This window comes from Ictidomys tridecemlineatus, chromosome 10, assembly GCF_052094955.1.
Source record: "Ictidomys tridecemlineatus isolate mIctTri1 chromosome 10, mIctTri1.hap1, whole genome shotgun sequence".
NCBI lineage: Eukaryota > Metazoa > Chordata > Mammalia > Rodentia > Sciuridae > Ictidomys > Ictidomys tridecemlineatus.
This window is the reverse complement of record NC_135486.1, coordinates 70,981,029-70,996,291: the sequence shown is the minus strand read 5'-3', so window position 1 is coordinate 70,996,291 and position 15,263 is coordinate 70,981,029. Positions and strand designations below refer to the sequence as shown.

At 39.7% G+C, this 15,263-nt stretch overlaps 1 protein-coding gene across 2 annotated transcripts; it reads right to left on the bottom strand.

Annotated features, from left to right (window-relative positions):
* Positions 1-10,233: 10,233 nt before the first annotated feature.
* LOC144367330 (uncharacterized) lies at positions 10,234-15,249 on the bottom strand. Of its 2 annotated transcripts, none has more exons than XM_078023167.1 (2): positions 14,893-15,249; positions 10,234-12,564 (listed from the first exon to the last, which is right to left on the bottom strand). In XM_078023167.1, the coding sequence occupies exons 1-2, from the start codon at positions 15,247-15,249 to the stop codon at positions 12,541-12,543; spliced, it is 381 nt and encodes a 126-aa protein (XP_077879293.1). In that variant the 3' UTR covers positions 10,234-12,540. The 2 variants fall into 2 exon arrangements, with proteins under 2 accessions (XP_077879293.1, XP_077879292.1); XM_078023166.1 differs by having other exon boundaries at positions 10,234-12,532.
* Between the last annotated feature and the right edge of the window lie 14 nt (positions 15,250-15,263).

The following is a 15,263-nucleotide window of genomic DNA, read 5'->3' as shown; positions in this document are numbered from 1 at the left end:
ATGTAGAGTTCTACCCTTGAGAGGTACAAAATGTAGAAAGAGTACAAAGCAGTAAACAATTACAATCTAGGGTGACAAGTGCTAAGAGAAGGATAATAGAGAGTATTATGGGAACCCAGAATAGAAGACTCTCACTCAGATAGGAAAATTAAAAGCTATCATGGCAAGGTGAGACATCAACACTGAGCTGTCAAGCAAGTAGGACAAGTTGGGCCAAACAGGAAGTTCGGGTATATGTACGAAAGTTCCAGGTAGAGGGAAAAGCATGTCCAGAAGGGAATCAGCATGGTGAGTCTCTGGAACACAAGAATGTTTGCTGTAGTTGTTCCAGTAGCTTGTCTGTTGACTCTCAGCTCTATTCCTGCTTCTCTTTGCATTGCAGCAAGCTGAAAACTAGCAAGTCACATTTACCAGATCCAGCTTATGGCTGGATTCTGCCAATGGAAAGCATTTGTGGAAGACTGTAGACAGGAGGAAGGGAGAAGCCATAGTCCCTCACTTTGGTAGTATCTCCCCTTGTGGGGACTGCAGCGGCCAGTGAGCAGGGGCTACTTGGTTCCACTGGCAGCTGTGGCAGTGGTCACATCAACAGCTTCAGTGACAGAGGCAGTAATGGAGTAGTGTATGCCTTTGAATTTCATTTAACTTCAGCAGCACACGGTCAATGGGTGACACCAGTGTCAAGTGTTCATGCAGTTCTGAGTCACTGGGCAACCTTATCTTTTTTGTCTCTCCAGTTATTTTTTAACAGGTTTTTTTTTTTTTTTTTTTTTGTGTGTGTGTGTGTGTGTGGTGCAGGGATTGAACCTGAGCTATATCCCTAGCCCCTATGTTTTAACAGTTCTGAAACCAATTCCCTATATTATATTGCCTCTGCTTAAATTGCCTAGAGTAGATTCTTATCAAGTAGCTTTGTATTTTACACTAATATAGCAACTGAAATTAGAAAATAAGATGAGAGGAAAAAGAGAGTTGTGGGGAGAGATTTGGTTCAATAGATCCTGCAAGCTCATGTCAGCAAATGATCAGGCATTTGGACTTGTCTAAGAGTAATGGAGACTCATGGAATACTTTAAAGACATAGTCAATATGGTCAATTTTGATTTTAATAAAGATCACTTGGACTATATCAGGGTTGAGTCTGAACTGAACGAAGGCCAGGTATCCAATTAGGAAGCTGTTGTCATACCTTAGGAAAGAATTTAGTGGTTTATACTAGAATAATGGTAGTGAGGTTGAAGAGAAGGGACTGGAAAGATTTTTATGAGATGGAATAGTTAGACCTTAATGGGGTACTGTGACATATTTAAAGACTACAAATTCATTGATACTCTTTCTGCTGAGAGATCTGTTCTATAGCTTCTCCTGAATTTGAGTATGCTCTCTGGATCACTGGCAAATATGGCCAAAGTGACCCTATACCAGTTTCTGGACTCAGGCCTTACCAGGCATCTTCCATTTTTTATTTCTTGGAATGTGTGCTCTTGAAATACAAACACCATATTTTGAGAAGAGCCTGCCAAATGGAAGAAAGGCCATACATACGCAGTTGCTGTAGTTGACAGTCCCAGCTAAATTCTTAACTGACAGACAGTGTCAATGATCAGCCATGTTAGGTGTGCCATCTTGGATGTCAAATCCAGTGGAGCCTCCAAAGAACTATATATAGCCCCAGTCAGACCAAAACTGCATGATAGGTCCAAGCAATTTCCACCTAGCTGGCCAATCTGACCCACAAATCTAAGAGATGATAATACATTGTGTCTTAAGCCACCACTCTTTTTTTTAAGCCTCTAAATTTGGGGGCATTTTGTCATACAGCAATGGAAAACCAAAATAGACATAGGAGAAGGCAGCATCAAGGATGGTATCTAGAATTTTGGTTTTGGCAGAGATTGAAATTAATCAGTTACTGCTGAGATGAAGACGAGAAGCATATATATGAACAGTTTTGGGGAGAATGGGTATGGACAAATTATGCATCATAGTAGGAAATACATATTTTGGAACTTCATTAAAAATTTTCTCTAGTGTAATGTGAGTTTTCTCTATGGCATTAGCAATCTGGTTTTAAACAGATTTGTATTTTATAAATCCCTCTCTCTAATATCTCTTAAAATAGTACTGTATCTTCTGGGGCTGGAGTTGTGACTCAGTGGTAGAGTGCTCACCTAACGTGTGCAAGGTCCTGGGTTCAATCCTCAGCACCACATAAAAATAAATAAATAAATAAAATAAAGGCATCGTGTCCAACTACAACTAAAAAACAAATATTTAAAAAAACAGTAATGTATCTTCTTTTTTTTTTAAAAAAAGCTACCCTTCTCAAAAATATCAGGAGGAACTGGTACTAACTCCACCACATTTAGTCCCTGTTAATATAGGGCTCAACTTCCAGGTCTCTAATTCATTTATCAAGTATTTACACATCATCTACCAAATGCTCAGCATTTTCTGGGAATCACGGGCATAAATGTGAGAGATGATGATATCTCTGCCTTTATGGTGTTTTTACATTCTAACTGGCAAGCAAAGGACAAGTGAAAATAATAATTAGCAATTTGAAAAAGCAAATAGATAAATAAGCAGGATACTAACAAAGTGGTTGAGGGAAGTGGAAAGAGCTAGCTGTGTGAAGAGGAACAGGGTTGGTAGCCATGAGACCAACCAGAGTACAAAGGCCCTTGGACTGTTAAAAGTTTGGTCACAAAATTTTTAACCACCCAAGGAACTGAAAGACTTGTGTGCTTATAGATTCATGATTAAGAAACACATGCATACAATATAAAGTTGGAGAGAGATACAGAGTAAACAATCCTGTGCAGGCCATATTGAGGAATTTGCGTTTTTATTCTAAATATAAACAACTTGCAGAAACCTGGATATAATCTGATTCATGTTTTAAGAAGATATCGGACAGAACTGATAGGGTAAAAAGAGAAGTGGAAAAAACTGAGGAGAAACTGTTGTAGTGTCCAGGAGAAAGGAAAGTGGCCTGAGCAAAAGCTCACTCTTAATTTTCTCTTTCCTTACACTCAATCTTTGTAAAGTGCAGATGGAGGCTTAGTAGAAACAGATTGCCAATTATCCTCAAGTGTCCAAATACAAATAAGACTCCCATGTACTTCTGCTTTGTGTAAATATTTGAAATCTTTTTTGAGATTGATGGTGTTTTCTACTTTTCTCTGCAGATCAACCTACTTCCCCTAAACCTGAGGTTTCACTCTAACAGGAACTAAGAACATCTGTGGTCTTGCAAATCCACTGAACCAATTAGTAACTTTCATGCCACTTCACCATAAATAATTTGTTGTCTGACAAGTTCCTTGACAACTGGAATAGATAGGAATGGAAGATACAAGAAGAGGTACAAGACTTTTTAGGGACTCTGTTAAAGATTAATCCACTTTTTTATTTTACTTTTTGTTGTTCAGCTGGGTCATAGGACCTGGACTGCCAACAAAACTAAACGTTAGTGTAAGGCATCCTTGTTTGCCCTAAATCCAGTTCTCTTATCTTGGTGCCTCTAAATTTCTCAATAACTATGTCTGAATATTCATGAAATAACCTTCAATTAAGCAAGGTACCACAATTCAGCTGACATGCTTAAAAAAAGCCTTTTTAGCATTCAGAGGATGATGGCAAAATGTGAAGAAGGCTCTTTAGTGTTACTGGTAGTTTAAAAAAATGGATATTTCATGTAAATTCAAAAGTGGTGACACATGCCTGTAATTTCAGCTACTTGAAAGGTTAAGGAAGGAGGATTGTGAGTTAGAGACTAGTTTCAGCAACTTCATGAGAACCTTTCTCAAAATAAAAAGTGGTTGGCGTTATAGCTTAGTGTTAGAGCACTTGCCTAGAATGCAGGAGGCTCTGAGTTCAATCTCTAGCACCCTTCCCTGTCCCATAGAATAATACAGGTATCATGACTTCTGATAACTTGAAGCCATTAGTATCTTCTTAAGGCATCATCTATTTAGTCAATCAAAAATTGTTCCACCAATTGTTACATAACCAAATCTAGTAGTCTTGTAGGATTTGAACTTGGCATTTATCTTAAGAAATTTAATTTGGTCACAAATATATAAAAATCCACTTAAGGTTGTATGTAAATTTAAGTGACTTTCTTCTTTCCCATCCCTCTACAAGGTTCATTGGCCAATATAACATCCTCCTATGGGGTGAAGAATATTAAAAAAAAATGGTTATATTCTTTTTTCAATCTGAACTATTTAAGTGTGATGAAAGAAGTTCTACTAAGATTTGTCTTAAATAGCTCTTATCCAGCTATATTTAAGAGTAAATTTTGAAGGCAATACCAAATTTTTACTGGCTGCTGGGTATGCAGACCTATCACATGCTGAAAACACTGATTTTTCCAACTGTCAATGCCTGTAGGAAAATCGCTGTCTAGAAGACCTCTGCAGAGTCTGCTTCTGAGTTGAAAACATCTGTTACTAACTGTCTCTTCACCAAAGCTGGAAATTTCAATAATAATTCTAGAAAAAGGGGTGTGGGGAGAGATGAGGAAGGAAAAAAGGGAAGCGTTTCTTCTGTGCTCATGGCTTAAACCTTTTGTGTACTGGTCAGTTGCCATTTTTATAGCTGATTTAAATTATAGTTTCCAGTTGGTGAATATCTGCTTCCAAGTCAAATCTGACCTTCCAGTTTATTTATGCTAAATGTGAGTTTTTAAAAAGAGCCTTCCCCTGCTCCTCCCAACCTTCCTAAGTTACTCATTTGGGCATGCACTATTACAGATAAAACTGACATGAGTCAAATTTAACAAAGTTTATTTGAGCAAGAAATAGGGCAGGACTCTATATCAAATATGGTTCTGAATGCCCTTATGTATAAGGTAGTGAGTTGTATCTATAACCAGAAAACCAGAAAATGATGCACAAAGATTACCTGATTGGTTCGGTTTATTGTTTGCTTTATTGGAGCATATAATTTGACAGTCTTCAACCTAAGATTGACTGAAGCTCAGTTCCTTGGTTAGCAGGGTACATTCTTAAGTTAAAGATTACAACAACCTATTCTTAGGTTAAAGGCTTATAAAGGAAGATAGTAGTAGGCTCTTAAATATGGAGGATACTTTGGGTCAAATCTTATTGCTCAAGTAGAGAGCTAGGTTTAGGTTAAATTTATTTCAATTTACAATTCTCCCACCTCCCTTTGGTCATCATCTTATCCTTGAGAGATTGATAAAAATGATGAGCATGGGCCATAACACCAGATTCTGCAATCACCATAATCAATCTGTTTGATTTCAGTATTGTGTCCACAATCTTACAGTAGTAGATGACTCATAGGTCTTATATTATTATTCTAACTATGAGATCAATGTGAAAACAACAGCTATGTAAGGACATTTAACACTTTAGGTGAGCACAAAGAGTGCCAAGAAACTGCAAGAGGAGTCTCTATCAATCAACTGATCAATAGCAAACAATTAAAAATTCAAGTATCTGTGGCCCACTGATTAGAGTTTTTGAAGTATGATGGAAATTGAGAAACAAGAGTGTTATGGTTTGTATATGAGGTATCCTCCCAAAGCTCCTGTGTTTCTGCAGGAATATTCAGAAGAGAGATAAGACTGTGAGAGCTGTAACCTAATCAGTCCATCCTAGTTTGAATGGACTGACTAGTGGTACTACAGGAGGGTGATGTATGGCTGGAGGAAGGGGTCATCTGGGCATGCCCTAGAAGGGGGCATGTTCCTTGTGGTCCTTTCCCACACCCTCCTCCTTTCTGACTCCACGATGAGAAGCTTTCCTTTGCTGGGCCCTCCCCCCATGAGGCACTGCCTCACTTTGGAACCAGAGCAATGGAGTTGGCCGTCTAGGGATTGAGACCTCTGAAACTATGAGCCCCAAATAAAATTTCCCTCCTCTAACTGTTCTTGTCAAGTATTTTGGTAAGACTGACACAAAAGCTGACTAAAACAGAAATTGGTACTGAGAATAAGGTTATTTCTTTGGCAACTTGTACATATAGGTTTGGAAGCATTTGAAGCTGTAGGAGAAATTTTGAAAAGTTAAGAGAGGGCTGGGGTTGTGGCTTAGTGGTAGAGTGCTCACATAGCATGTGTGAGGCCCTGGGTTCGATCCTCAGCATCACATTAAAAATAAATAAAATAAAGGTATTATGTCTAACCAAAAATAAATAAATAAATCTTTAAAAAAAAGGTTAAGAGATGCAAGCTGTAAAATTCTAAAAATTTTAGAATGTTGTAAGCAGAACTTAAAGGCAATTTTGGTGGGAACTCAGAAGATAAGAATACTGATAGGAATGTAGACCATGCTCATGAGGTTTCAAAGAGAAATGAGGATTCTATTGGGAATTGAAATAAAAGACACTTATGCTGTATTGTAGCAAAGAACTTGACTACATTTTGCCTATGTCTTGAGACTTTCTATGAGGCTTAATTTAAAGATGACGGACTACTCTGGTGGAGAAAATTTCAAGGCAGCACATCATTCAGTCGGCATGGATATTGTTGGCAGCTTTGAGCCAGGTTTACTTTGAGACTCGTGCAGAAAACAGGGCAAAATTTTATTCTTGTTATTTTTAGATACACATGACAGTAGAGTGCATTTAAATTTTTTTTAGTTGTTGATGGATCTTTATTTTATTTATTTGTATGTGGTGCTGAGAATTGAACCCAGTGTCTCACGCATGCTAGGCAAGTGCACTACCACTGAGCCACAACCCCAGCCCCAAGTGCATTTAGATATATTATACATACATAGAGTATAACTTATTTTAATTAGGATCCCATTTTTGTGGTTGTAGATGATGTGAAGTTTCACGGTGGTGTATTCATATATGAACATAGGAAAGTTATGTCAGATTCATTCTACCATCTTTCCTATTCTATCCCCCTCTCTTCCCTTCATTCCTCTTTGTCTAATCCAATGAATTTCTATTCTTCCCTCCCGCACCCTTATTGTGTGTCAGCATCCGCATATCAGAGAGAACATTTGACATTTGGGTTTTGGGTATTTGCTTATTTCACAGCATAATAGTCTCCAGATCCATCCACTTCCCAGCAAATGTCATTCTTTTTTAGGCTGAGTAGTATTCCATTGTGCATACATTCCTCATTTTCTTTATCCATTTATATGCTGATGGGCACCTAGGTTGGTTCTATAGCTTAGCTACTGTGAATTGAGCTGCTATATAAACATTGATGTGGTCACATCACTATAGTATGCTGCTTTTAAGTCTTTTGAGTATATACCAAGGAGTGGGATAACTATGTCAAATAATGGTTCCATTCCAAACTTTCTAAGGAATCTCCCTATTGTTTTCCAGAGTAGTTGCAACAATTTGCAATCCCTCCATCAATATATGAGAGTACTCCCCACCCCCTACATCCTCACCAACATTTATTGTTACTTGTATTCTGATAATTGACCATTCAGACTGGAGTGAGATGGAATCTTGGTGTAGTTTTAATTTGAATTTCTCAAATTGCTAGAGATGTTGAGCTTTTTTTCCATATATTTATTGACCATTCATATTTCTTTTTCTGTGAAGTGCCTGTTCAGTTCCTAGGGCTAAAAGATTTTAAAAACTTGCAGTTTGGATGAAAGAATGCATGTAACGCTGTGGCTGAGGAAGATGTGCTTGTTGAAGAAATTATAGCACCTCAAGAGACTCTAAGTACTTCATATAGAGATAATAGGAATAGACCAAAAATACACCCATTGCAGTTTCCATATAGAAAATTCCTTTAGGATAATATCATAGGGGTGCCCTGATTGCATGTGGTACCTAGGAGCTGTTCCACCCTTCTGAGTCATGCAGGCACTCAAAGGCCACTGCAGCTATGATTCCAGGGAGCCCAGGTAGTGTGTGAGCTGGCAGTAGACCTTGGCATTATCCACCTGGTGCTAGTTCTGCAGGAATGCTCAAGTTAAGGGGTCATAGAGGCTTCCACTGAAATTTCAAAGGAAGGCTTAAAAATCCAGGTAAAGCGTCATAAGGTCAAATTCCCTGAAGGATGTCCCTAAGAAAACAGTGTGCTAAACTGTAAAGGTGAAGCCAAATCTAGAATGGAGACCTCAGGAATTAAGAGATGCTAGTAACTTGAACTGTCTGCCGAGAAAAGCTGCTGGGTGCAGAGAGAACCAGGGTAAAAGAGAGGAATGTATGCTACAACTGACCCAAGGATTGGAGCTGTCCAGGCCCTTTGAAAATAACATCTTGTTGGGAATAGTGGTGCATGCCTGTAATCCCAGCAATTCAGGAGGCTGCAAGGAGAACTGCAAATTTGAGGTCAGCCTAAGCAATTTAGTGAGGCTCTAAGCAACTTAGTGAGACCCTATCTCAAAAAAAAAAAAAAAAAAAAGGCTGGGTATAATCTCCAGCACTAAAACAACCCCCCCCCCCCGCCAAAAAAAATCTCACAAATATCCTAAATGCTGTACATGGAGCTACAGAACTTGTTTACCCAGTTGGATTTTGGTATTGCCTTGGTTTAACCCTTCTTTCTATGCCCCCATCTCTCTCTTTTTGAAATGGAAATGTTTACTCTGTAGCATATGTTGGATACATGTAAGTTATTTTTGATTTGAGCTCACAGTTGAGTTTGTCTTGACCTTCAGATGAGATTTTGGATTTGGATTATGACAATACTGAAATTATTAAGACTGTGGCGGGCTGGGGATGTGGCTCAAGTGGTAGCTCGCTCGCCTGGCATGCGTGCGGCCCGGGTTCGATCCTCAGCACCACATACAAACAAAGATGTTGTGTCCGCCGATAACAAAAAATAAAAATAAATATTAAAAAATTCTCTCTCTCTCTCTCCTCTCTCACTCTATCTTTAAAAAAAAAAGACTCTGGCACTCTTGGAGATGAACTAAATGCATTTTGCATTGTGAGATGGACATGAGCTTTTGGGGGGTAGGGTGGAATATCATGGTTTGGATGAGGCATTCCTCCAAAGCTCCCATGAGGTGAAATGATTAGATCATGAGAGATGTAATTCAATTAGTCCATCCTAGTTTGAATGGCTGGGTAGTAACTATAGACAGGTGGGGATGGGTCACTGAGGGCATGCCCTGGAAGAGTGCACTGCACGTCCCCTCTCCCCAACCCCCCCTCCCACCCTGTACTTCTTAATTCTGTCATAAGCTGAGAAGCTTTCCTCTCCTGGGCATGATATAAGCAATCATTCATATCTACTTAGGTAGTTTCCAAGTCTTAAATATTGTTTGGAAGCACAAAATACATCAGGGAGGCATCAACCAGACAGTTTTTCTATATCCAATAACAATCAGGTTATTGACCATAAAGGTTGCAATATTTCTTTTCAGAAGCGTTGAAAAAAAAAGTGATATTTATTTATTTATTTTTTTTGGTACTGGGATTGAACTCAGGGGCACTCAACCACTGATTCACATCCCCAAGCCCTATTTTGTATTTTATTTAGAGACAGGTTCTTACCAAGTTGCTTAGTGCCTCACTTTTGCTGGCTTTAAACTCTAAGCCTTCTGCCTCAGCCTCCCTAGCCGCTGGCATTACAGGTGTATGTCACCATGCCCTGCAAAGTAGTAATATTTAAAATTCCAAGGATAGCATTCTATTCTTTGGGAGTTTCTTCCTTTCCTGTTTCTTGTTTGTAGTATGAAGAGGTACTGGCATTAAGAGATTAGTTTTTTGATTTTTTTTTTTTTTTGGCATGAACCCATGGAATCAACAATCACTCTAGTTTCTTGCAAGATCAGTTTTGCTACATTAAAGCCATCCAAAGATTACTATTCTGTGGAATTCCCTGTGTGGAAACGGAAGGGATTAGAATGGCAGAAAACAGGAGAAAAGGCTTTCATGGTGACAAATTTTCTATATCTTGGGAAAGTTATCATGTCATATAATGCCACAATTCTCAAAAAAAAAAAAAGTTTCCCTGGTTTTATTTTAAGGTCTACAACAGGTGTACAGTTGCAGGTGTCAGGAGAGATCCTTTTGAGTTGTGAGATGTAGAACCAACATTCAAGGCCTTGAAACTATGGGACAGTGTGAATAATGACAACTTGGTAGAGTATTTTCCAATGAAGAGCAATCTTTCTCTGATGTCACTTGCAGAAGATGCAGTCTCTAGGTTGCAGATTGAGAAAGGTCTGGTTACCATCATTTGGTAGGTCACAAAGAGCTTCTATTCTTGGATGAAAATATACTCTGGCATTAAAGGCTTACAGCACTTATTCAGGACAGTAGTAGATGTTTGAGGCTTTATTTTTTTTTATTTTTAAAATATTGTTTAGTTGTAGATGGACATAATACCTTAATTTTTAAAAAAAATTTTACATAGTTCCAGGGATCGAACCCAGTACCTTATGCATGCTAGGCAAGCGCCATACCATTGAGCCACAACCCCCAGCCCTGAGGCTTTATTAACAAATTGGGTATGGATTTTCCAGTAACTATTTCATAAAAGGGCAATCTACATTTTTCAGTTGGAAGTGGGTATGACTGCCATTAAAGCCAGTGGTAACACCTTTGGCCAAGGCAATACAATTGGCTGACTTTACTAATTTCAATTTTAAAATTGTGTTCATGTTATGGTTTTGATGAGGTGTCTCCCCAAAAGCTCCTGTTTCCGCAGGAATATTCAGAGGTGAAACAATTAGGGTGAGAGCTGTTTATCGTAGGTTGAATGAACTACCTGGAGTGTGGGGGGGGGCAACTACAGGCAGGCAGAACATGACTGGAGAAGGTGGGTCTTTGGATGCATACCCTGGAATGGTGCATGTTCCCCTTAGCCACCTCCCACACCTGCCTTGACTTAAGCTGCTTTCCTCCACTGGGCCTTTCCCCCATGATGTGCTGCCTCACCTTGGACCCAGAGCAATGGAGTCAGCTATCTATGGACTGAAAACTATGAGCCCCAGATAAACTTCCCCTTCTCTAGAGTTGTTTTGGTCCAGTCATTTTAGTCATAACTGCGAAAAAGCTGACTATAACACTCACTGAGGGTGTCAACTGAATTAAGTCCAACTGTAAATGTTTGAAGGGTCCATTAAGTGGTGGAAATGCACCATCAGAAGTTTTTGTTGTCTTCCCAAGATTATGGGTTTGGCAAACCAAAAATTGATTGTAAATAATTTTGGCAATTATAAGACAATTATTCCACCAGTATTTTTTAATCATTTGGACTCAAACCATGTTCATCACTTACATAAGGGATCCTCTGACCAGAAGCAATAACAAGTACAGAGACTCTTAAACTTGATCCTAGTGTCCTCTCAGGAGGAACAAAAGCATTATAGGATGGAGTGTGCTTTTTTATCTAGTTGTCTGTAGCAGTAGAGAGGTTGGGGAGCTTTTGAAGACATAATTTTAGAACTGCAGACTGTTAAATTGCTCTAAACAGAATCCATTTTTTAAAAATATTTTTAGTTATAGGTTGACACAATATCTTTTATTTTTATGTGGTCCTAAGGATTGAACCCAGTGCCTCATGCATGGTAGGCGAGCACTCTACCTCTGAGCCACAACTCCAGCCCTCTAATTTGTTTTTGACATTTTCTGAAGGCTTCAAGAAAGCAGAAATTTCATTGGCAACAGGATGAAGTAAAACTGTACTATTCATGAATTGTTTATGTCAGATAGTGTTACATGTAGTTGTTTGGATATAAATGGAAACCATTCATGTATGCTCAATCAACTACTTCCATATAAAAATTAGCTACCTAATGATTGATTGCTGAGCCAATTGGTAATAGGATGGAACACATACCAATTAATAAACTGGCAGAATCCTTAAGATCTGATTTTCAATAGATGTTACAAATGCGTTAAATCTCTTCTGGACTTAGTTTGACACTGCTTCTTATTTTTGCTGAAGAACCAATTGCTATACCAAATAGTACATCATATCCAAACTTGCAAATTGATACAACTTCAATTTGTGTTATTTCTGTTCTATCTTCTGCAGTTTCTTGGGGGATAAAATAATTGTGGTGGTGCTCATCTCAGACATGATGCAGGCAGATCACCTTTTTTTTTTTTGAATTTTTAATCTTTATTTTTTAGTTCTCGGTGGACACAACCTCTTTGTTGGTATGTGGTGCTGAGGATCGAACCCGGGCCGCACGCATGCCAGGCGAGCGCGCTACTGCTTGAGCCACATCCCCAGTCCCGGCAGATCACCTTTTGACTTCTGCAGCTGTCAAGTTGGCATGTAGTACATTGGTTAAGAAGCACAAAGATAATCCCAAGGGTTATTTCAGTGAGTCTCCCATGCCATACCAGATCCCTAAAGTCCTTTCCTTTTCTTCTGAATTCTTCTACTGGACCAATTACAGATCCTTTGGTCCCTGTTCCCTGTAGAAATTGCTAGAAAATAACTGGAAAGTTATAGTTGTGAGAGTCCATTCTCTCCCGACAGGGTTTATGGCTGCCTGGTTTTTCTGGCATTTTAGTTGTGGCAGGAAATGGTCTTTGATATATTTTGAGTCCAGATGCTTCACTGTGATTCTAAGTGAGCTCTGTAATCTGCACTGGTTCTTCTTTCTCTTGCCTGCAGGATTATATAATGGATGAATTAATCTTCTGAAAAAAAAAAAAAAAAAAACCTCAGAGACTGAATCTAAAAGTCAACAATTTCCTACCTTTCCTTGGTCCCACCTTGAACGTTTTGAAAGGGTTATTAATATCCTCTTTCCATTCTGTTTTTGTCATCCACTTCAAGCTTCCCCAGGTCCCAATGTCATATGCATAAGGTAGTAGAGGTCAGGGAGTCTCAGATTTTAAGTTCCTATGAGAATTCTAAAGGTCTGGAAATTTTTTTTGAGGAATTTCTGTTAGATTTGGATTCTCTTATGCTGGCTCTACATTCTGTCTCAGAACATGGGGCAGAAAAGATGACAGGTAACCTTGGTTGGTCAGAAGGCATCACTCTATTTAGCATTTGTCTTTTTATCTTCAGAAAAAAAAGGCAACTGGATAAAGGGTTAGTGGAATCAAGAGTATTTAGATAAAGACAGAGAGAAGAGTCAGAGTTTTAGTTCAGTTATTAAAGTACAGACTTCTTTCATCATGCCCTTAGTTTGTTGCTTAAAGCTTAACTCCTTTTTCTTTATTTACCTTTCTTTTTACCTTTATTTATTTTTATGTAGTGCTGAGGATTGAACCCAGGGCTTCATACATGTGAGGCATGTACTCCACCACTGAGCCCCAATGCCTAACCCTTAACTGCTTTTTCAAAAAAAAAAAAAAAAAAAAGGAAGCAATTTCTGATGCATTAGATTTTCTAGATATGTCTACATAAGAATTAAAAAATATACCCTATTGTATTGTCAGTTTTTTTTTTTTTCCTTTTCAGTGCCAGCAATTGAACTCAATGTCTTGTACATGCTAGGCAAGTACTGTTTTAGCAGTTTGTTTTTTTTTTTGGTGCTGGGATTGAACTCACTGCACCCAATCACTGAGCCACATCTCCAGCACTACTTTGTATTTTATTTAGAGATAGGGTCTCACTGAATTACTTAGCGCCTTCCTTTGCTGAGGCTGGCTTTGAACTCACAATGCTCCTGTCTCAACCTTCTGAGCTACTAGGATTACAGGTATGAACCTAGGTACCTGACTTTTAGCAGGGTTTAAAATTAAAAAATCTGTTTTTCACATATGACTTGTAATTCTCTCCAAATTAAAATCAGCACCACTGCTTTTAAGTTGTTTAAAGTTAGATTAATCCATTATCCCCCAAATGCACATGTTCTGGGCCCATAATTTTAATACATGAATCTAGATGTGAGTCCCAGAAAGTGGAGTCTTGCAATTTTTTAATTGTGAAGAGCCTATAAATAATTGAAGAAATAAAGAAAAACCAAAATAAGCAAATAAACAAAAAACAATCTGAGTCCATTAACTGGATCTATTCCAGTTAAAAGTGTTAAATCCAATTTGACTTGAAACCCAATTCATATTTTGTCTGTTAAAAAACAATTGAGGCATCTTATCTGAATCCAATTCAGGAAAGTGGGGTGGGGAGAAAGTAGGGTGAGGGGAGAAAGAGAAAAGAATAACAAAGTTTGCTCAGATAAACTTGTAGAGCTGAGAATCCAAAATGACTGGAAGCATGAGATCCAAGAAACTTAACCCAGGGCCTTTAGATGCTATAAGACATCACCAGGCCCAAAGTGTGGTTGTGGGTAGTTCGTGTAGAGGCTTGATGCTTCTGGGACACACTATAAGTTCTACTTTGGGCCCTAGTAACTATGCCAATTTGTTAAAAAGAAAAAACCAAGCTGAGTTAACTTTAAAAGCTTATTTAAACAACAAACACATGGAACTAGGCAGTGCATCAAGCCAATAATGGTTCAGAATGCCCCGCACCTACAACGTGGTGAACTGTATTTATAACCAGAAAAACAGGAAATGTACAAAGAGTAGTGCAATTCAGCACTTGCCTAATTAGGGCGCAATTTGGCAGCCTTCAGCCCGGGACTGGCTGAGGCTCAGTTGCTTGATTACCAGGGTATACTCTTAAGTTAGGTTACGACCTGTGTGCACATCAAGCTAGGGTGCCCGTCTCTCATTTTGGAGGCTACTTGGGCCAAATTTTCTCCAGCATGGAAACCAGTTCAAGTCAAATTTACTTCCCAGAACCCATAAGAACAGCACGGGGCACGAAGTAAAACACGTAATTCTTGAGCTCTTCTCTGCCATGTGGACACGAGCAGGCGCCAAGCTGCAGCGTGCGACCGAAGCTGGCAGGCCCCAAGAGGCGGCCCAGATCGGAGTTCCGCACCCACGTGGCCACACACGCACCTAACGGCTCACACCAGCTCAAAGTCCAAGGGCAGCGGTCTGGCTTTGGCCCTTGGATTTAGCGAGCTCCTGCCCAAGCTGCGGGAGTCATGAAAGTGACAAACGCACCACAGTCAGGGTCCCACTTCTCTCCCGCAACTCAACTCCCGGCCGGCGCGCCGCCGCCCAAACCACGGTGGCAGAGGACGGGCGGGGAACCGGAAGCCAAAATGGCGACATCCCGCCCTCCTCTCGCGACTGGCGAGAAAAGAAGAAGGTTGGGCGAACGACAGGGACGTAGCCAATGAGAGGACGGGGCGCGCGTGACTGGCGGCTCTCGCGGCCTCTCTGCAGGCCCCGCCCCGGCTGCGGAGGCTCGGTCACCGCCCGCCGCGCCCTCTCCTCTTGGCCCTCCTTCCTCGCCCTGCCCAGCTCAACTCTTCCCGTCTGAGGTGGCGGTCGGCCTCGCCTCCTGGTCAGCTCCATTTTACCTCTCCTCC